General features: G+C 33.0%; 1 protein-coding gene across 1 annotated transcript in view; it reads left to right on the plus strand.

Moving 5' to 3' along the window:
- Positions 1-24274, plus strand: part of LOC137648885 (NF-kappa-B inhibitor alpha-like) — a 44755-nt gene extending 20481 nt beyond the window's left edge. The window contains 4 exon segments of the mRNA XM_068382064.1: positions 12399-12487; positions 13535-13666; positions 14196-14309; positions 21716-24274. Coding sequence (XP_068238165.1) covers positions 12399-12487; positions 13535-13666; positions 14196-14309; positions 21716-21850 — 470 coding nt within the window. The 3' untranslated portion in view covers positions 21851-24274.
- The last annotated feature ends 326 nt before the right edge of the window (positions 24275-24600 follow it).

Genomic DNA, 24600 nt, shown 5'->3' on the forward strand with positions numbered 1-24600 from the left:
GCTTGGCATGTTTCTCGATTGAAAGACTCATATCTATAAAGAATTCCAAGTAAATAGTATCAGATTATTTACCTTATAAGTTGCGTCGTGTTTTTATTCGTCAGTTTAGGATTCCCAAGACACTTTTTTTTCATTATGTATTTACGTAATGCTAAAGGCCAGCGGCCTGTCTGGTATTCCCAGCGTTAAGCAATAGTATTTGCCGTTTTTCTTTTACGTATATCACAAGTTCGTGGAATTTTATTTATCAAATTTTTTGGGGGGTATTTTTCCTTGCCATTTTTCTTTTACCTATGTCATAAGTTCGTGGAATTTTATTTATCAAATTTTTGGGGGGATATTTTTCCTTGCCATTTTTCTTTTACCTATGTCACAAGTTCGTGGAATTTTATTTATCAGATTTTTGGGGTATTTTTCCTCATCTATGTTATTCTATATTCACTTGTTTATATTCTTACATTTTTTTTCTTTTACCTATATCACAAGTTCGTGGAATTTTTATTTATCAATTTTTTTTGGGGGGGGGGGGGTATTTTTCCTCATCTATGTTATTTTATATTCACTTGTTTATATTCTTACATTTTTTTTCTTAATCTTGTTGCCATTTTTCTATTACCTATATCACAAGTTCGTGGAATTTTATTTATCAATTTTTTGGGGGGTATTTTTCCTCATCTATGTTATTTTATATTCACTTGTTTATATTCTTACATTTTTTTCTTAATCTTTTAAGTATTTTGGTCTCGTCTATTCGTGAAATTTTATTTTTAATCAGATTTCTTTCATATTTTCCTCATCTATGTTATTTTATATTCACTTGTTTATATTCTTACATTATTTTCTTAATCTTTTGAGTATTTTTGTCTCGTCTATTCGTGAAATTTTTTTTTTTATCAGATTTTTTTCATATTTTTCCTCATCTATGTTATTTTATATTCACTTGTTTATCTTCTTACATTTTTCTTAATCTTAATTTTGGTTTCATCTATTCGGAATCCTTTCGTGTGGTTCGTTGCGTTGAATCAAAATATGTCCAGGATTCCTATACTCCTTTTAGATATATTTTCGTTGATTATATTAAGGTATTTCTATTTGGTAGAGTCCATTTATGGTTCAGCTGTTTACCGGTTGCGATGTCTGTCAGTAAATTTATTGACGTCACTAATTCTGACGTCTTCAAGTAAAATTGCATGAGAGAGAAGCTGTCCCAAAAGTGTGTGTATATATATATATATATATATATATATATATATATATATATATATATATATATATATATATATGTGTATATATATGTGTATATATATATACATATATTATCTATATATATATATATATATATATATATATAGATAATATATGTATATATATATATATAGATAGATAGATAGATAGATAGATAGATGTGTGCTCTCCAGATTAAATGATCTATTATAGTCAACTAACCATTTCTAAACGTGAGTTATTAATGTTTATAATTGAATGATTGTTTTAAAATAATAATTCTCTATAAAAACTCGTACTGCGTACTTGAAGACTGTAATTCATCTATTCATCATCTCTATTCTCAACAAGAGAAATGTATTATAAAACAATAGAACAATAGATTCAGTCTGTTGAGTAACATAGCAATGATATATTTTTTTTTTTACTTTTATTTAAAATAACAAAATACAATATTTACATTTTGTCAATAAAATAGTTGAACATATGAATTCCTTTGTAACAAGTTTCTTCAATTTTTCCTTATACAAAATTGACGCTTGACGCAAACCATCTCACATAATTTAATTTTCCTCTAAGAAAACCAAGAGTATCATTTTCACTAACTTTCTGCATACGGCTTATCCATATGCTATACACATAATTACAAATTAGAAGAACTGCTGTGTTCCTATCTTTTTTACATTTAGTTTTAATGTCTAACATCAATAATTTGATCCATTCCTTACCTTCTACAAAACACAAAACCTCAAATTTACTCTTAAACCATTGTAATACATATTATTATTATTATTATTATTATTATTATTATTATTATTATTATTATTGTTGTTGTTGTTTTTGTTATTATTATTATTATTATTATTATTATTATTATTATTATCATTATTATTATTTTTTTTTTATTATTATTATTATTATCCTTATTATTATTATTAGCTTTAACTCTTTTACTATAGCAATAATATTGTATAATAGTATAGGTTCTGGGGAGGGGAGGGGGGAAGGTACTGCACTGTAAACTAGATCGTGCTATTGATTAGCCTCGTTGGGTCGGGTTTTATCCAAAGGTACAGGAATCCCGAGAGAGCAGCAACCTTGGTCCAATATCATAATTCCGTTTATTAAGGGCACTTCGAGTCCAGGACTTTCCGACTTTGAAAATTTTGCTGCGTCACAGCCCGGACTGGTTCTATCTGCAGATTCTGGCAGACTTGAGCACGTAATCCATTGGCTGGTTTCTTTTCTCTTTTTTCTCACCAATAAAAGGATATTTTAGTTCATTTTCTTTTGGCCGTATTTCTTGGATATTGTGTGTTTGTTTTCCCCGAAATGTGGGATTTCATGACCTGAGTTTTTTTTTTTTTTACTTTTATTTATTATTTTTTTATTTTTTTATTGAATAATAATGTGTTAGGTATTGCATATCTTGAATATTGAAGGAGGTGCCGAAAAACGAATGACTGAAAATATTAAAACAAACTATACCTTCAGTGTGTGTGTGTGTGTGTGTGTGTGTGTGGGTGTGGGTATGTGAGTGTGTGTGTAAATAGTTTTGATTTATTAATTTTTTTTCAGTTGTTAGAACCAGTAATAATATGCAGTAACCAGTTATAGATGCACTTATGAAAATTGCAACATTTCACGAAACACACTTATTCAGAGGCAGTTGCCTGAAGGCAATTTCCATTTTATATACAATACGTTATTGTAGCTTAAAGAATTGTAAATCCTATATAAAATTTCGAATATTTACTGTTTATCGTGATTGTACGCACAAAATATACAAACAGACGTGAAGCCTGGAGTTGTTGGTGTGTGTGTGCTAAAAACCAAGGTTGATCGTAATAACAGGCTCTAAGAGTACTGTGCGCAGTAAGGGTTAATGCAGTATGTTTTGGTAAAAATGTTTCTGTGGGATGTTGGTAACACTTCGTTTTTTTATGAGTGTTGACAGCTTAACCCAGAAATCGTTCTATTCCATTAAATGATATCACATATTCTATCTTACACGATCTTCAACGTGAAATTTGCAAAGAAAATCTTCGACTTGTCTTTCTATCTTTGGAAAATCTTGTTGATCACTGATAAGAAAATTAATTATTGAGGTCATTTTGTAATAGTTTTAGTATAAGTAATTCTGCAGTATGTTTTGGTAACAATGTTTCTGTGGGATGTTGGTAACACTTCGTTTTTTTTTATGAGTGCTAACAGCTTAACCCAGAAATCGTTCTATTCCATTAAATGATATCACATATTCTATCTTACACGATTTTCAACGTGAAATGTACTAAGAAAGTTTTCGACTTTTTCTATCTTAGGAAAATCTTAATCACTGATAAGAAAATTAATTTATTGAGCTCATTTTGTTATAGTTTTTGTATAAGTAATTCCTATTGCTGTTTTTTTTTTCTTATTGATTTTAATATTCTCTTGAACTTTTCGACTTGTCTTTTTATCTTAGGAAAAACTTGTTGATCACTGATAAGAAAATTAATTATTGAGCTCATTTTGTTATAGTTTTAGTATAAGTAATTCCTATTGCTGTATTTTTTTTCTTATAGATTTTAATATTCTCTTGAACTTTTCGACTTGTCTTTTTATCTTAGGAAAATCTTGTTGATCACTGATAAGAAAATTAACTTATTGAGCTCATTTTGTTATAGTTTTAGTATAAGTAATTCTTATTGCTGTATTATTTTTCTTATAGATTTTAATATTCTCTTGTCATTAGGTTGAGTGCACTACTCTAGTCAAAGTGTACATCGAAAATGTTGATCCCTGACTCGAAAGTAATGTTGAGAGTGATGAAGCACATCTTTTATGTGGCATTGCCTCAGTTTCTTCCTTCTCACATGCGAAGGAATACAAGTGTTGCCAAATCAACGATAGGATTCTTTTATGCTGGTTTTGTCTATGATTTATTGCCTTCTTTGAAACTGATAGTATATATATATATATATATATATATATATATATATATATATATATATATATATATATATATATATATATACATATACATATATATATATATATATATATATATATATATATATATATATATATATATATATATATATAAATATTGTGTGTGTGTGTTTGTGTAGTGTGTATGTGTGTGGGTAGATAGATAGATACTAGATAATATAATAAGTTATATTATGTGTGTGTTTGTGTAATGTGTGTATGTGTATGTGTGTGCGTAGATAGATAGATAGATAATATAATAAGTGTGAGGGTGTGTTAGGAGAATGGCAAGAATTTATTGATACATGTTTTGTGTAAGAGTATTCGACGTAAATTTCCCTTGACCTTGACGCAGAGTTAAATACATAATGTTCAGTATAAGAGCTTGGTATAAGTAATGTAAAATATCAGCGCTAGTAAATGCTATTCTGTAAGACATGGCCAGCCATTATTATCCAAGTCATTACATATATTGCTTGCCTCCCCCCCCCCCCCCCGTTCTCTTCTTTGCTTTGCATACCGGTATGTGCACATTATAATAATGCCCTGTCTGGAACTGATGAAGAGTCTCGTGTGGCTTATCAACATCCATCCAATTTCGTTTTGGTTGATTTTATTCTATTTTCTGTAGTATTAAGAACTTACCCTTTTACCCACAAAGGACGTACTGGTACATTTCACAAAAGCCATCCCTTTACCCCCATGGACGTACCGGTACGTCCATGCAAAAAAAATGCTATAATTTTTTTTTTTTCATATTTTTGATACTTTTTTGAGAAAATTCAGGCATTTTCCAAGAGAATGAGACCAACCTGACCTCTCTATGACAAAAATTAAGGCTGTTAGAGCAATTTAAAAAAAAATATATACTGCAAAATGTGCTGGGGAAAAAAAAAAACCCTTGGGGGGTTAAGGGTTGGAAATTTCCAAATAGCCTGGGGGTAAAAGGGTTTTAATTTAAGCTCCATTACGTACCTAGAAGATTTCGGATGAAAAGTTCACAATTCTATAACGATGCCTTTTCTCTGCGCTTCCTGAGAAGCTTTTTTCATTTTGTTCAATGTGCCTGTTCAGTTTTAAAACGGGTAGATATATATTGATTCAATTCCAAGTTTTCACATCTCTTCCAAGAAGAAGAATCTGTTTGCAAAAGTTGAAGGATTTACACATTAGTGTTGGTGATAATGCTCTCTCTCTCTCTCTCTCTCTCTCTCTCTCTCTCTCTCTCTCTCTCTCTCTCTCTCTCTCTCTCTCTCTCCATGAAATAATTTTTAGCCACAGAAATATATAATTCCACATTGTTAATTCATATATGTTTGAGTGTGCCTATATAAGTATGTATACATCAAGTGAGAGTATTTTGTTCAGTCTTCTCTTCATTCATGTCGTTCCTCGTTACAATAAATGTTCTGTTCGAAGTTCAAATTCGAAAATGATAATTTTGAAAGTGTAATATATGATTTTATCGCTTTAATAAGAAAGGTTTGTTGACTTTGGTGTGAGCAGTGAAAACCCATTAAACATTGCGTGTGGACACACCTACAAAAAAAAAAGAAAAAAAAAGAAAAAAAAGTTTCAGTAGTGTAAATATAGTCCCATATATTTTTTAAACCTGCTTTTTGTATAAAGGCATGCAAGCTTTGATGTTGTCGCACTATTTCCCCATCTTCATAAGAGGAATGTGTAGGGAAAAAGAAAACTAGATTACACTGATGGTTTTTCATAGTTTTGAGCAGTGTTGCCAGGTATGGGAATTTATCCCTAGATTTGGGGATTTTGGGCGTCTGATGGGGATATTCCGTACACATTTCTATGAAGAAACAAACACGAGTAAACCTTTATATCGTTGCAATTAGTTTGCTTGCAATCACATGTATATTGAGTAATTTCTATATTAATAAACCCTACGTGATCAAGACAGAAGAGAATATATTTGTGGAAATCGGGAATTTTAGGCAGTTTTGGGGATTTTTAGTTTGTTTTGGGGGATTTTTCTACTACCCCATCTGGCAACACTGGTTTTGAGTGAGACGACGACCGAGGGCACGCGGGCGCTTTGCTGTCACGGCCGCCTTAGGGAGGAAGAGGGGTGTGTGCCAAGAGGGTAGGGTCCAGTGGAAGGCATTCGCTCGTGGGAATCCCGTTCCTCTTAATGGAGGAGGGGGAGGGACGGGACGGGGTTACTTCAGGGGGGCCTGCAGAGAATGCTGAAGTAGCAGGGAGGGGGGCTAGTGATAGAGAGAGAGGAGCAGGGGGGTAGGAGAGGGGGGGGGGGTGTTACTTGGCGTGGTCGAAATACCTGGCATCAGATGAGAGGAAGAAGTAGAAGAGACTTTGGGCCAGGGCGAAAATAGGTGTCGGCTGCACCAATATAGTCCTCGAGAGGCACTCCTAATGTGGCTAGGGGCACCGTGCCTGTCCTCCTCTCTCCCTCCCTCTCCCTCCTGCCCATGCCCCCAGGGAGGGAAGGCCTTAGTCAGTCCTCTATATAAGGCCAGAGGCACACCCCGTACTCGATGCGAGCTCGCGCGCCCTCTACCCATCCTGAGTCACTTACTTGAGCATCCACCTTTATTTTTCACTATCCTTCCTACCCATGGTTAGACAAACATACGAACGTATGCACATAGTAACATATTTCTAAATATATTTTCTATACTTATTTGAGATTTATTATGCTTAGGTAATGTCTATTTTTGAGGTTTGTACATACTTAAAGATTGTTCATGTATTTTTTTACTTGAAAATACTCTTGCGTTTAGTGAATATATTGAAAACCTTACATTTTATACACCCTATCATGATTTCTTAAATAGTTTATAGTTATCTTCGGTTTATTTTTACATGAATACAAATATTTCTTCTTTTTAACTTCGATGTCAGGATGCCAGAGAACTTCAAATCAATCAAACTTATTTTTATTTGTTTAGTATCGTCTCTGCAAAGCTTGAAATAATACTAATTAAAAATAACTCTGGATTTTATATCTGAAAAGATACAATTTACCCGTTGAACTTGAATCATAGTATCGAAGATGTAACAGTATTTTGAACTTTATTATATGGGCATTTTAATGACAGATAATTATATTTTTATTTAAGATATTCGTTGTTTAAAAGGGTCGATATTATTATAGTACTGAGTGTCATCTTGATCAGGAAGAGGGAATCAAGCTTGCATTTTGGTAAAAATTGTTTTATTCATTTTTGAGAATTGAGAAGGAAATTGTTTCATTTGACTTGTAACATTATTTTGGACTTTATTATATGGACATTTTAATGACAGATAATTATATTTTTATTTAAGATATTCGTTGTTTAAAAGGGTCGATATTATTATAATACTGAGTGTCATCTTGATCAGGGAGAGGGAATCAAACTTGCATTTTGGTAAAAATTGTTTTATTCATTTTTGAGAATTGAGAAGGAAATAGTTTCATTTGACTTTCTGATTGTTGAAAGTAGCTGTCGAAGGAATTACTCAATTATTTGTATAATCTCAGGGTTCTTTCTACGTAGATAGGGGTGTAGTGCCATCAGTTCTATAGACATTCCTTCGAGGGTGTTCGCATCGTGCCTTCGACCCCGTAGCTGCTCGTACTGTTTTAGATCTCTCATCTGCTAACAATCCCACTTTCTAATACCCATTATCCTGCTGTACAGCATCTTAAATTATAATTCATGTTGCATTGAGTGACCTCCCCGGTCACAGCTCCAGTCCTAGTGATCTAGATTCCAACTTGTATACAAGAAAAATGTATCTTTTCCGTTATTATTATTATTATTATTATTATTAAATGCTAAGCTACAACCCTAGTTGGAAAAGCAGGATGCAATAAGCCCAGGGGCTCCAACAGGGAAAACAGCCCAGTGAGGAAAGGAAACAAGGAAAAATAAAATATTCTAAGAACAGCAAAAACATTGAAATAAATATTTCCTATATAAACTACCTGTGAGCGCTTTGGTAAACTTATTCTAATGATTTTATACGTTGCGTTGTAGCATCATCATATCGGGAAATACATTCTGATATACTTATTGATTTTGTACGTTGCTTTGTAGCATCATCATATCGGGAAATACATTCTGATATATTTATTGATTTTGTACGTTGCGTTGTAGCATCATGAGGTGTCAAATATGTACGAATCTGTGTACTGTGCCTGCGTAGAGTCAACTTCATATCGGGAAATACATTCTGATATATTTATTGATTTTGTACGTTGCGTTGTAGCATCATCATATCGGGAAATACATTCTGATATATTTATTGATTTTGTACGTTGCGTTGTAGCATCGTGAGATGTCAAATATGAACAAATCTGTGTAGAGTCAACTTCATATCGGGAAATACATTCTGATATATTTATTAAATTCCAAATGGAATGGTTTACAAAACGCCGTATAATTTGATATCCAAATCTTAAATAAAAAAAAATTCGTAGCGTAATATGTCATTAATCTGAGTGATCATATGATGGATGACCGCGTGATCCACGCATACTAATTATGAAACGAAATCCTTATAAATAACCCTAATGGTTTTGTTACGGGAAATTCAGAGAGGAGGGTGGGCGGGCGGGCGGGTCCTCGCCGGTGGGTGGCATCGGCAGGAAGGGCGGCCAGTGACGTCACAAAATTGTGTGCCAAAGAAACCACATGACCAGACTAATGGCACCCACCTCTTGCCACCCCCCCTTCCCTACACCCCTGAATTCCCCTCCTGCCCCTCCCCCCCCCCCCACCTACCCTCAATACCTTACTAACATTTTCGTTTTATTACCGATTATGGTATGGTGTTGAGACCCACCACACCACACGTCAAATGTGAATTCTTTTGGAAGCGCCAAGATAATATACCCTTCATCCCTTCTAGTTCATTGTGGTGTTCGGTTTTATTTATTTATATGTTTCACACACACACACACATATGTATATGTATATATATATATATATATATATAGAGAGAGAGAGAGAGAGAGAGAGAGAGAGAGAGAGAGAGAGAGAGAGAGAGCATATATATACACACACACACACACATATATATATATATATATATATATATATATTATATATATATATATATTATATATATATATATATACATATATATATATATACATATATATATATACATATATATATATACATATATATATGTATATATATATATATATATATATATATATATATATATATATATATATATATATATATATATATACTGTATATTGACCTGAAAGTTGTTGTTTATTTCCAAGGGAAATCAGTCTTTTTATAATTTCAGTTACGCAGTGTCCTCAATGTAATACACCTAGAATTTTTTTCCTTATAGGAAAAACAATTTTGCATGTTACATATTTCCTTCGAAGAATCATCTTTTATCTATATTAAAGAATATTGCAGTTTTCTATTACTTTGATATATAGTGAAATTTTAGGAAAATTTTCTAAGTAACAAATAATGAAAAACTTAAGGACATTTTTCAAGTCTTAAAGTATTCTTTATTTGTTTTTGATGCTGTTAATAGTTTATATATGACATGTCTGTTTTGACGTTATTACTGTTTTTAGAATGATTTATTGTTAATTTGTTCTCTTCATTTATTTATTTCCTTATTTCCTTTCCTCACTGGGCTATTTTTCCCTGTTGGAGGCCCTGGGCTTATAGCATCTTGCTTTTCCAACTAGGGTTGTAGCTTGGATAGTAATAATAATAATAATAATAATGGGACATTTAAGAATTAACGTGTAAATAAAACAAAACATAAAAACCAAGTTGTAAATAAACTTTCTGTGTTGGGGGTTGTGTGCCACCTTTCCCCTGTTGATTCTCCTATGGCCCTCGATAACTAGATAGGACCGGCACATGCTCGGAAAACCGTGCTAGGATCAACTCGTATCTCCGTATATAAATCAGGTGAACCGAGGTAAATATAGCCTGTAGTTATTTGTGCGTTTGAGTGTGGTATTTGCGGCGTGAGTCTAGGGGGGGGGGGGCACTCGGGTGGGGGTGGGGGGGGTAGGGGGGGATGTTGTCTTTTTGTCACGGCTGGACGAAAACCTCAGCGGGAAAACCCCTCTGCACCAACAGCAGGGTTGGCAACCCACACACATGGCTGTCCCGCCGCAAAATTCTCACTCGCACAAGAGAGAAGTAGAAGCATCTAGCTACCCCCCCCCAACCCCTTCCCCCTCCTTTGTCTTGAATGCCATTCCTCTGCCAAATGGGTGTTTTGGCATAATTCATCGAAATAGTCATTGATTGTTATGGTTTTAAGATCCTACGGAGAAGACACGAGTTTTCTAAGGAAATCCCATGTCGCCTGCAGTTCCTGGTCCCAATGATAGTATGTTTCATCTCAGAATACTTGGCAGGAACTTAGTTGGTGGCAAGCAGCCTCCATGACCATATATGTATATGTACACAAGTCCTGGCTTGCCAACGCCTCAGTACCCCCTCCCCTCTTTTCAACGCCATTGAAAAAGGGAAGGAAGAGTGTTGGTATGGGGGAGGGAGAGAACTTTTTTTTTTCTTATATGCGTACCATTAGTGTTGACCAACTTATGTAATTGAGGTTACATTTCATCTTAACAATATGTTTATGAAAAATAACTGGTCGGATAATGGCTTAATCTCCCGAGGGAAACCCAGTTCTTTAATGACCTTGAGTTTATTTTGACTTCGGGCTCCGTTGAAATGAAATTAATCTCGGTGTCGATTGACTTCATGAATTGGAGATTATTTAAATTTATTGTGGAAGACTAGCAAAGGATGGTTCTGAAAACCATACGCAGTTTCCTTATTCAATCCTGCTCGTGCAACAGGAATCTCAGGGAGTTTTATTATCAATGCGGAATTTCTTTACACGATATCCTGAGTGCGTCAAACGCACTTGTTCTTTCGTTGGGAGGAACTGAATCTTTTTTTAGACCTACGACCAGAGATGGGTTAGGCTTTCTTTACTAATCTCCTTTTTTAATAATTAGAATATTCCGCAGTTTTGTAACCCAGACTGGAAAGAAAAGAAATAGAAAACTAGTAGGAATAGTGTGGTCAATTCCGGATGGAAGAAATCAATAATTTTCTAAATGAAAAATAATAGACAGGTTTTTAAACCAATACTAGTGAAATTCCGTATCACGAGAGAGAGAGAGAGAGAGAGAGAGAGAGAGAGAGAGAGAGAGAGAGAGAGAGAGAGAGAGAGAGAGAGAGAGGAAGGAGTATTAAGGTCATTTTGACTTGTAACCTTTCACTTAGGACGGTCATTTATAAGAATGTTCACTATTATACAGCATTTGTTACTTGTCCTTTACCATGTCAATGTCTCGTTTTCGCCAAAGAAAATCGTTAGACAGGTATTGAATTTTACGTCAGTAATTTTAGAGAAAGTTGAAGTTTTTTTTTTTTTTTTTTTTTTTTTTTTTTTTTTTTTTTTTTTTTTTTGTAATGAAGCCTGAGAATGATCCGTTGAGAATGTTTTCAGGGAAAGTTCAGTGTAGAAAGTAGGCCTACTCAATTAAAATGCAAGCTGTGTTTCCTTAAGCACAGTGACAACCAGAGTTGTGTTAGCCTATGTGCTAAGCCGTTCCCCCCATATAAATAAGGAAATAGATGCTTTCACATGCATTGCTTAATTGTTGAATACCGACCAAAAAAAAAAAATATAGATAAAAACTTCAGTAAAATGAGAATCTCATACAAATGATATAAAGAAATAACTTGACTACACTGCCTTGGTTTAGAGTTCTCTTGCACACTTTTCTATCTAGTTTCTGTTCCTCTTGTTCTGGTAAAGTGTTTATAGTTTAAATAGGAAATATTTATTTTAATATTGTTACTATTCCTAAAATATTTTTTTTCCTTATTTCATTTCCTCACTGGGCTATTTTCCCTGTTGGGGTCCCTGGGCTTATAGCATCCTGCTTTTCCAACTAGGGTTGTAGCTTAGTATTTAATAATAATAATAATAATAATACAACCAGTATCTAAGTTCCCTGAAGTACATTTTGTTACTATTCCTAAAATATTTTTTTTTCCTTATTTCCTTTCCTCACTGGGCTATTTTCCCTGTTGGGGCCCCTGGGCTTAGAGCATCCTGCTTTTCCAACTAGGGTTGTAGCTTAGCATTTAATAATAATAATACAACCAGTATGTAAGTTCCCTGAAGTACATTTTGTTTACATGGATTTTCTTTCCTTTCAGGTCAAACGTGTATTCACATTGCGGCACAAGGAGGTCACAAAGAAATTTTACAGCATTTAACGTGGTACGGAGCAGACATCAATGCAAGGGTTAGTGTTATCGAGTTATATGTTCATCTTATCTGTGCTGTTTACAGATAACAATTCATGTTTGCATATAATCGAAGCGAAGATCTTTGAGAATAAAGGATATGTTTCTTCGAATGTTTATTTTTTCATTGTGTCATACAAAGTGTTGATAACGTTTCAAACTAAAGACACAAGGCCATGTTAGTTAGAAATGGTTAATGGCTGTTATTTACATCATTTACCCTATGCGCATTTATGTTATTTGCCTGCGAAGTATTTTATAGTCTGTAGTCGTGAAATATTTTTTTCGTATTTTGTATTATTCCCATTTGAACATTATGATTCAGTCTGTAGGTTACTTAAACATTGATCATATAGATTACACACACGTGTATATATATATATATATATATATATATATATATATATATATATATATATATATATATATATATATATACATATATATATATACAGTATATATATATATACAGTATATATATATATATATATATATATATATATATATATATATACTGTATATATATATATATATATATATATATATATATATATATATATATATATATATATATACTGTATATATATATACTGTATATATATATATATATATATATATATATATATATATATATATACTGTATATATATATATATATATATATATATATATATATATATATACTGTATATATATATATATATATATATATATACATACATATATATACTGTATATATATATATATATATATATATATATATATATATATACTGTATATATATATATATATATATATATATACATACATATATATACTGTATATATATATATATATATATATATATATATATATATATATATGTATATACATATATATATACTATATATATATATATATATATATATATATATATATATATATATATATATATATATATATATATTGCGCATATTTTTCTTCTAATGTTCTTTCCTTAGTGAATACCTTAAACCAATGTATCTGCCCATCATAATGTAACCGAATGATTATTTTTTTCCCATGATAGGAAGGAAAGAGTGGCCGAACTGCCTTGCACTACGCCGTGGAGGCACGTGATCAAACCCTTGTCGCCTTCTTGGCTGAATCCTGTCGGGTCTCTCTCACCCTAGAGACCTACGCTGGCCTTTCGCCTTACCAGGTCAGTAGAGTGGGATTGTTTTTCGGAAAATGTAAACTCGTGGATGAATATTAATGTAGTTTTATGAAAAGATTGTCTTAACAGTTATAAGCCTGTGAATATTGGTTCTTGTACATACATACATATTTACATACATATACCAAGGCATTTCCCCCAATTTTGGGGGGTAGCCGACATCAACAAATGAAACAAAACAAAAAAGGGGACCTCTACTCTCTACGTTCCTCCCAGCCTAACAAGAGATGAATATTAATGTAGTTTTATGAAAAGATTGTCTTACGGTTATAAGCCTGTGAATATTGGTTCTTGTACATATTTACATACATATACCAAGGCACTTCCCCCAATTTTGGGGGGTAGTCGACATCAAAAAATGAAAAAAAAAAAAAAAAAAAGGGGGACCTCTACTCTCTACGTTCCTCCCAGCCTAACAAGGGACTCTTGTAGTGTGTGGAAAAGATATTTTCTTTCAGTTATAAGCCTTGTGTATAATCTCTTCTTTATGTTAAATCAATGTTATTATTTTCAGTTGGCGTTGGCAAACGGGGCCACGGGGATAGCCAATCTACTGCTTAGTATGGGGGCCCCAGGAGATGCTCTTCCCACCTACCTCACAGCCGATGATGACCTTGACTACGATGAGGTAGGTTTGTTTAACAGCGTGCTGTAGATTTGGGTAGGTAAGGGTTATGCCATAAACATGCGCGTTCAAGGGTCCCTTGCATTGAAATGTCTAATTCCTTCCGCCTAGGCCTACCATTATAGAAAACGGGAGTAGGGTAAACTACACAAAACTCGGGTCGATTGAGAGGAAGTTCCAGGTAACTCCTATGAAAGTAGTTCTCGGTATGTTAGGAAAAATACAAATTACTAATAATTTGTGATTTTACGCAGCCGATTCTTAATTAAAACCCTGGGAATTACCTCTGTTCGTGTGTGCATTTGGCCTCTCGTTGAGAAATAAGGAAAACAATACGAAGAATTATTTATTTCAAACTACATATTTCTATCCAACTTTCATCCCAACATTCTTTATAAAGTCAACTCATTTTGACTTCTACAATATTTTTTGTTTAGATTCCATCCTTTTTTCTATAGGTTATATACCTGTTCCAGCTATCAGTCCCCTGTATGTTATGTTGCATGCTTTCCAGTTCTTCAATTTCTTTCATTTATCCTTCTCCGTGTTTCTACATTATCCAAGATGATTTGGATCACTACCGTTTCATATATTTTAATTCTTATATCTAGGGTCATATCTCCCCCACTATTGCCACATTTCCTTACTTAATTATGTCACACTTCGTACTGCTTTTAATGCCCAATTTATGATCTTTCTTTTCATTGCACCAATCCCCAAAATATATTCTGTCATTCTTATCTCTCCATTTTATCCTTCCCACTCACTAGCTTATCCTCCTCCTTACTTAAGTTGTGAAATGATCTTCCTATTCGGGTAGTTGAATCAGTAGAACTTCTAAAGTTCAAAGTTGGAGCAAATGCTTTTTTGTTGACCAAGCGGACATGAGTCTTTTTATAGTTTATTTGTTTTTGACGTTGTTAATAGTTTATAGGTGACATATCTGTTTTGACGTTGTTGCCTTTTTTAGAATGATTTATTGTTAATTTGTTCTCTTCATTTATTTATTTCCTTATTTCCTTTCCTCACTGGGCTATTTTTCCCTATTGGGGCCCCTGGGCTTATAGCATCTTGCTTTTCCCTCTAGGGTTGTAGCTTGGATAGTAATAATAATAATAATACCGATTATTAACATTTTAGACTTTAAAGGTGGGTGCTGAATGTGAACATTTTCCAATATTTCCTTAATATGGCAGTTTATTGCTGCGGAACATCATGTCAATTTCAACTTTCCTCATAGTTGTGACACTTTTCTGACTTGTAGTATTTACCATACATACATACATATACCAAGGCACTTCCCCCAATTTTGGGGGGTAGCCGACATCAACAAATAAAACAAACAAAAAAGGGGACCTCTACTCTCTACGTTCCTCCCAGCCTAACAAGGGACTCAACCGACTTCTGCTGGTACTGCTAGGGTGCCACAGCCCACCCTCCCACATTATCCACATTATTTACCATATCTATAACTATTGAACATAATTTCGGGCCAAATATTGTACCTTGCTTTAACTTTCCCTTCATCCCTATTTCTTCGGTTTTTTTCCCTCCCGAGTGTCCGTCGCCGTTCTTGCTATTGTTTATTTCCTTTATTATTGAGGGGTCTTAACACCCTACCATTCTCTTAGCCCCTTTTATGCAATCAGCCAGGGGAAGTTGGCACCGCCAAGTACTTTTCTGTAATCTAAGATTGTGTTAAGTGTTATCAGATGGTCAGCTGTCGATTTTCCTTTCATTCCACCGCAAGCTTATTTATATAAGTGTCTTTTCTTCAATTCTTCCTTTGATTTTACTCAATTTCACTTTTTCAAAAAGTTTACTATGTAAAATTCCCTTTTTCAAAAAGTTTACTATTATTCCTTTGATTTTACTCAATTTCACTTTTTCAAAAAGTTTACTATTATTCCTTTGATTTGACTCAATTTCACTTTTTCAAAAAGTTTACTAATTGCATTTGTATCTCAGTAGCTCAAGAGACGAAGGTCTTTCATCTTTGCTCATTTTCCATAGCACCTTATTTGCCATGGACGCTTCTTCCTTGTTGCCCTGTGTTATAGTGCCATCTTTTACTTTTTACTTTCACGGGTTTATTTCTCGCCCTCCATCAGACACTAAAGGTCTGTTCAGGCGGGCCTTGGTGTGTGAAAATAATTTCTTTCCAGTTAATATTATGCTCTGTATCTTATCAGTTATTTCGCTAGCATTTGTATTCAGGCTTAATAGTTTTCAGGTCACTGTTATAACACTTTCTAAAAAGATAAGTCTTCAGGTTTTTCTTGAAGGCTGCCCTGCAATTAAAATCTACCTCCATGACTTTTCCCCCTTAACCTTGCTCACTTCCATCTTTATGACTGCGCATAATCCTAGTCAAATTTCCTTGAAATGTCATCATGCCACAAATATTAGACGGTCGTCACTTATTCGTGCTCCTTAACAAAATCCCAGAAATGCCAAGACTAGGTACCGGAATCCCATAAGTAAGACTAGGTACCGGAATCCCATAAGTAATATCCCTGTGGCTTGGAGGATACCTCTCACCCAAACACTCTTAACCGTGTTTGCTTTGTCCAGGATGTGGATGCAGGAGAAATGTAGTAACAGCGTTGAAAATAAGCAAGTTTTTCTGAGACTCCTTTTTGGTGCTGAGGAATTGCTCGTGATGTTGAGGTTTCTCGAGTTGATGGGATTGGGAAGAGAGAGAAACACGGAATAAACGACCTCGTCTTCAGAATCGTTCTTTCGTTGTTTGTGCTCGTAACATTACTTACTTGTTTACTTGTTTTGGGTTTAAATCCAACCCTCCACTGAAGTCGAGTGAACTACTTCTCGGGCGGGTCCATATCAATCATCTAACGAAACATTTTCATTATAACTTATACAATTCTTTGATTGTAGCATCTTCCAAATCATATGATCTTGTGAAAAGTAATGTCTTTCGTTTCTTCTTAAATTCAATTGCTCCCTTTAGGGCCTTCATTTCAGTTGGCAGTTTATTATAATGTCTAAAGTTATGCGATTCTCTCCTCTTATTGATGATATTGCAATAAATATACTGAACACGTGCCAAAGTTTTAGTCGTAACTTAAAAAACATGGTAATACATATAAACAATTAGATATACATACTATTTCCTTACAGTACTTTACTTTTACGGGTTTATTTCTCGCCCTCCATCAGACACTAAAAGTCTGTTCAGGCGGGCCTTGGTGTGTGAAAATAATTTCTTTCCAGTTTATATTATGCTCTGTATCTTATCAGTTAGAATTCATTAATTCAGAGAGACGTTAAAAAAGGTGTTCTACGTGAATGACCTCCCGGTTTTAATAAATCAATGGTGGATTGGGACTTCCCTCCCACAGTCTCACTCCCTTTGTTTATATTACCAGGAAGAAGGTTGTTTTGTTTGGGTTACACAAGGTAGAACCCTGCAAATACTCTTCGTGTATTCGATTGTAATCATCACTTCATCCGGGTTTGATTTACCTTAAACTGCTGAAATGTACTCTATATAAAGTGGTGATGTTCGAGCCTCGAGTGCTCTATAGGAATGTGAGTCTGAAATAACTCTGTCTATTGATTACCAGGAAGAAGGTTCTTTTGTTTGGGTTACACAAGGTAGAACCCCGCAAATACTCTTCGTATATTCGATCCTATCCGGGTTTGAATTACCTTAAACTGCTGAAATGTATCCTATATAAAGTAGAGATGTTCGAGCCTCGAGTGCTGTATAGGAATGTGACAGAAATAATTCCGTCTTTTGACAACGGGATGTTGACGCGCACGAAAAATTGCGCACATTCCAGACGAACGACGACGTAGTGCCATGCAACGAAAAACGTGGGATTCCCCTCAATCATTAAAATGTTGTAAGGTCGCGATAGTAAATATGACGTCGCATTCCTCGCTCGATTTTAGTGTCGGTTAAGTGCGAAATATTTATTTACTTTGTATACTATTTATGGTCATATACATAGGGCAACAGAAAAACTTTGAGATATTCATCGTTTACATAGAATAGATGATCTTAGACATTTTATTAAAATGATCTTATAAAAGTTAGTTTCATTTCCCACCATTCACTGAGGGTGGTCACACTTTTGGCACATAGATAGCTTAAATAAAAGTTATTTTATTTTATTACAAATTAATTTCATTTGGGATCTAAGGTTTTTTTAATACCAAGTTCTACAACTGATAATTTGCTATGTTATTAATTCATAAGCAGTTTCGGTCTCTCTCCATCAAATGAAGTTATCCACCAGTTGATAAACCTGTAGAAGCAGTATTTACTCATCAATTGTTTTAAATTCTCGTGTGGATTGAAAAGCTAATTGAAAATTAACATTTAATCTCTACTTAGCTATGTAAAGAAAACAGACGAAATGTTACAATAAGTATTGTTGGAAATGCGAAATATTTATTTAGCTTGTATACTATTTATGGCCATATACTTAGGACAACAAAAATAAGATCACTCATCAATTATTTTAGATTATCATGTGGATTGAAAAGCTAATTGAAAATTAACATTTAATGTCTACTTAGCTGTATAAAAAAACATAGACGAAATGTTACAGTAAGTTTTTTTTTATCTTTTTATGAAAAAGTTAAATTACATTTTCTTTACAATCACAATATTTACAGTATAATCACATTTAATTGCATTTTTCTATAAACAAATCCATCTAATTTAACAATTTACATCACACATCTTGATTTTAATTCTTAGTTACTCAAAAACAATAATTTATATACTTTTTGGTGAACATTTGGTAGTGTCGGAAATTCAGGACCCAGACTTATTACAGCGGGTTGGGTGTGAGAAGGGGGGGGGGGGGGGGGTTCCAGGTCGGTGCCAGCGTGTCTGGCTGGAACGGCGGTAGCCACGTCGACATTCCAGTGCCGGGAATTCCTCCACACGTTAGTTAAATGTCTTGGGATATTCCCTTCTACCGAAACAAAGGCGCCATGGAATCGATGATGATCATGAAACAAATAAAAGCTTTTCCATGCTCGGGACCAACTAGTATTTCATTTAGGATTATTTTGTTTTAACTTTTCAATATCATAGTATGTTTTGTCTGTGTAATGAGAAGTAAAAGAATAAGACATTTTTTTTGTCTGTGTAATGAGAAGTAAAAGAATAAGACATTTCTTTTTGTCTGTGTAATGAGATGTAAAAGAATATGGCATTTCTTTTTGTCTGTGTAATGAGAAGTAAAAGAATAAGACATTTTTTTTTGTCTGTGTAATGAGAAGTAAAAGAATAAGGCATTTCTTTTTGTCTGTGTAATGAGAAGTAAAAGAATAAGACATTTCTTTTTGTCTGTGTAATGAGATGTAAAAGAATATGGCATTTCTTTTTGTCTGTGTAATGAGAAGTAAAAGAATAAGACATTTTTTTTGTCTGTGTAATGAGAAGTAAAAGAATAAGACATTTTTTTGTCTGTGTAATGAGAAGTAAAAGAATAAGACATTTTTTTTGTCTGTGTAATGAGAAGTAAAAGAATAAGACATTTTTTTTGTCTGTGTAATGAGAAGTAAAAGAATAAGACATTTCTTTTTGTCTGTGTAATGAGATGTAAAAGAATATGGCATTTCTTTTTGTCTGTGTAATGAGAAGTAAAAGAATAAGACATTTTTTTTTGTCTGTGTAATGAGAAGTAAAAGAATAAGGCATTTCTTTTTGTCTGTGTAATGAGATGTAAAAGAATATGGCATTTCTTTTTGTCTGTGTAATGAGAAGTAAAAGAATAAGACATTTTTTTTTGTCTGTGTAATGAGAAGTAAAAGAATAAGACATTTTTTTTTGTCTGTGTAATGAGAAGTAAAAGAATAAGACATTTTTTTTTTGTCTGTGTAATGAGAAGTAAAAGAATAAGGCATTTCTTTTTGTCTGTGTAATGAGAAGTAAAAGAATAAGAAATTTTTTTTTGTCTGTGTAATGAGAAGTAAAAGAATAAGAATTTTTTTTGTCTGTGTAATGAGAAGTAAAAGAATAAGACATTTTTTTTGTCTGTGTAATGAGAAGTAAAAGAATAAGACATTTTTTTTGTCTGTGTAATGAGAAGTAAAAGAATAAGACATTTTTTTTGTCTGTGTAATGAGAAGTAAAAGAATAAGACATTTTTTTTTGTCTGTGTAATGAGAAGTAAAAGAATAAGACATTTTTTTTGTCCGTGTAATGAGAAGTAAAAGAATAAGACATTTTTTTTGTCTGTGTAATGAGAAGTAAAAGAATAAGACATTTTTTTTGTCTGTGTAATGAGAAGTAAAAGAATAAGACATTTTTTTTGGCTGTGTAATGAGAAGTAAAAGAATAAGACATTTTTTTAAAAAAGTCTGTGTAATGAGAAGTAAAAGAATAAGACATTTTTTTGTCTGTGTAATGAGAAGTAAAAGAATAAGACATTTTTTTTGTCTGTGTAATGAGAAGTAAAAAAATAAGACATTTTTTTGTCTGTGTAATGAGAAGTAAAAGAATAAGGCATTTCTTTTTGTCTGTGTAATGAGAAGTAAAAGAATAAGGCATTTCTTTTTGTCTGTGTAATGAAAAGTAAAAGAATAAGACATTTTTTTTGTTTTGTCTGTGTAATGAAAAGTAAAAGAATAAGACATTTATTTTGTTTTGTCTGTGTAATGAGAAGTAAAAGAATAAGACATTTTTTTTGGTCTGTGTAATGAGAAGTAAAAGAATAAGACATTTTTTTGTTTTGTCTGTGTAATGAGAAGTAAAAGAATAAGAAATTTTTTTGGTCTGTGTAATGAGAAGTAAAAGAATAAGACATTTTTTTTTGTTTTGTCTGTGTAATGAGAAGTAAAAGAATAAGACATTTTTTCTGGTCTGTGTAATGAGAAGTAAAAGAATAAGACATTTTTTTTTTTTTGTCTGTGTAATGAGAAGTAAAAGAATGAGACATTTTTTTTGGTCTGTGTAATGAGAAGTAAAAGAATAAGACCTTTTTTTTGTCTGTGTAATGAGAAGTAAAAGAATAAGAAATTTTTTTGTTTTGTCTGTGTAATGAGAAGTAAAAGAATAAGACATTTTTTTTTGGTTCAGGGATTTTAAGATTGTTTAGTGTAAATCATTAATTTTATAAATTTTATTGCATACTGAATTTCTCATTTCATTATTTTACTGATTTGATTATGTTAATCCCCTAATGACTAAACATTAGTGATTGATAACATATGGTTCCCAAAATTAATAACTTGAATTTTTTTCTTTAATTTTCTTACTTTTCACTAATTTTATTATAAATAGACGCCAAAGTAACATTATAGTATTTTCAGGATTAGATATATATCTTTGAGGGTATTATTCAACGGACATACCGTATCTATTACTTATCAACATTACAGTAAATAATGATTTGGTTACTCAACTTTTTTTCTTTCTTTCACAGGTCACCGGACCAGTTGAGATAAGCAATGGCTGGGGTGACATGGATGACCTCCGGATTGGGGGAGTTCCTGTGCCCATGTCAATGCCAGTTTCGGTGAATGACAGCACCCCCTTCAACCCCGACAGATATCTGTAAAAGGAATGCCTCTGACGCCGTGAGGTTTGGTTCAAGAAGGATGCCTTCATCCCATTTCTGCTTTGGAAATGAAAGACAGGCAGAGAGCTCTGACGTCTCAGCCAGGATCTTGCTGGACATTGTCATTTGATCCCACCAAAGTTGCTTACACCATAAGCAATGATGCCTTTGGAGCAACCCATTCATTCTATTCAATCCAAAGAGATAACTGCAAATCCTTATAGTTTGAAGCTCCAGTAGTTTCTGGAGAAGGTCTCCATGAGGTGCTACGTGGTGGAGAACTGACTGAAAACCTACGTAGTTTTCAGTCGTGCCGTGATAGTGCTGGAAGATCGTGTTGCTGATGAACACTGAAATTCTTTTAAGGGTGATAATATCTCGGGGATGACTTATTGTGAAAAAAATTACATTTGACTGCTTGGCTAATAAGTTTGGCTTTGTGAAAGGGTGGTTCCTTGAACGTGGTGTGTGTTTTATGAAAGATGTTATGCCAAAACTAAAGTGTTAAGTGGAATGGACAGATCACCATTTTAGAATCATGACTGGTGCTTGACTAAGTGAGTTTCCCATCTTTAGTGATTTTTACAAAAAAAAATACTTATGATCTTTATGCTGTACATTTTATTTTTCTTTAATTTCACAAAGACTACTGCTTATAGACTGAAAGGTTAATTTGCCCCGAGAGAAATGGCAGTTAACATTTTTTTTTTTTTTTTTTGAGAGGCCACATCCACATGTTTGCTTCTCGCTATATTTTATAGTACAGTAGAATGATTGAATATCTGTGATCTCAATCAGTGGACTATATGGACAAATGGGTATGTTACATTAAATACAGGTCTTTTCTTTATCAAAAGCCTTTTCCTTGAAACAAATTTTAGTTCTTTCAATATTTGTAGATTTATCATTTCAGGTAGTGTACCATAAGATGCAAAAATTTAACTATTTAACTAAAAATTTCATTAGTCATCGCTGATGGTCAGTTAAAGGTCTCATAGTGATAAACTGGTTGGTTTAGAAGTTATTTTAGTGAATTCAAGACCCATAAATAATTTGAAATTGAAGGTGTTTCAGCGATGAGAAAATTCAAATGAGCATTTATATTGCTGGAAATTGAAATATCATAGCTTGGAATTAAGAACTTATGTGAAAACAAGATTTTGCAGTTTTGAGTTGGAAATTTAGCTAAAGTCAGGCTTGCAATTATAGGATGATAAAATATGCTCCACGCAAATAGTGGCAGCACCCCGAACATAACTTCCAAATATAGGTGAGAACTGTACAGTGATGAAAAATTTAGTTCAAATAGTTTCACTAGAGGTTTGGGGTTTTGATAGTACATAGTTTAGCACTGCACTGCCTTTTTAACTTTAGAAAATTCTGAATAGTATCTATGAAAAGAGGTGAGATCCATGAAAAAAGTTATTAAATAATTACATGGAAGGATTTTATTCTGGAAAGTTAAATGTATTACAGAATAGTTTGTATTTAATGTCAAGTTGTACCTGCCATATAATTGCATGATTAATCAAAAGCATTGTTAAGGAAGACTCTAGTGTTGGGACAAAGTAATTTTACGATTCGCACACTATGCTGTGTAAGTGTGGGCAAATCAATTTGTATTCTTAGCATGCTATCAGAACGATCAGATCTGCATGAAGAATTCTTTAAACTGGAGGCCTGAATGTCTTTGATAGTCAAAATGTGAAAAAATAACAGATTAAAGTGTTGGAGAATATATTTTTCAAGAATATTAAATTGGTAGTATATATATACATATAAACTGTATAAGGAACTTGTTCAATACAAACCCATTTAAGCATATTCCATTGATTCATGGTGCCCAGCTTTTCTGCTATCTCTTTATTGTTTTTCTTTTCACTTAGGGACATATTATGACATCCATAGCTGTTGTGTTAAGATATTTATCCACATTACAGTTGAAATTATATTCTAATAGAATGTTAGATATCTTTTAATTTTTCAGTGCTGTACATTTCTTCTTTTGATATTAGAAGATTTCACTAGGCCTCTATTACTACAAATTCTTACAGGAAACTGCTTTGCATCTCTTAATTTGAACCATGTGTATTTATATTTCTTTCCACACTGAATAGGGGTATAAAGAACTTATGAATAGTTATATTCAACTTTTGGAACAGTAAGACTTCTTTTTTTTTTCTCAGTCTTGTCACAGAAGTCCTAATAATCAAATACATAATGATGCCGTTTTTTTTTTAAACCTGTTACACAACTGTAGGCAATGTTTAGCCTCATGAGATGTTGAATGCTGGAATTGCATCTTTCTATTCCCTATCTATAAAACGTCTTCATTGTTCTGTAAATATTCTGCTGTATATATATATATTTGTACAACTTTGTCTGGTCCTAATTTTTTGTCTAATAAAATTTATTTATTTATAATGTAATGCCTTTATTATCTACCTTTTTCATTATATGACCACTCACTTTAATTAACTCTCAAAACTGAAAAAATCCTACAATTAAGTATACTAGCAAATATTTTTTTACCTGCCTGACAGTAATTGAAATTACTGAGAATGCGGTGGGTAAGAAAATATTCTACACTAATGAAGTGGGTAGCCAATAGTATGATATATACATGTAAAGTACTGCACTAGATTTGAATGCACTATGTCACAGTCATCAATTTACTTACTTTTCAGTAACATCGTCACCTCAAATTATTGGGAAAGATATGAAACATTAGTGAAGCTGCTCACTATTGC

Source organism: Palaemon carinicauda, chromosome 1, assembly GCF_036898095.1.
Source record: "Palaemon carinicauda isolate YSFRI2023 chromosome 1, ASM3689809v2, whole genome shotgun sequence".
NCBI classification, from domain to species: Eukaryota; Metazoa; Arthropoda; class Malacostraca; order Decapoda; family Palaemonidae; genus Palaemon; species Palaemon carinicauda.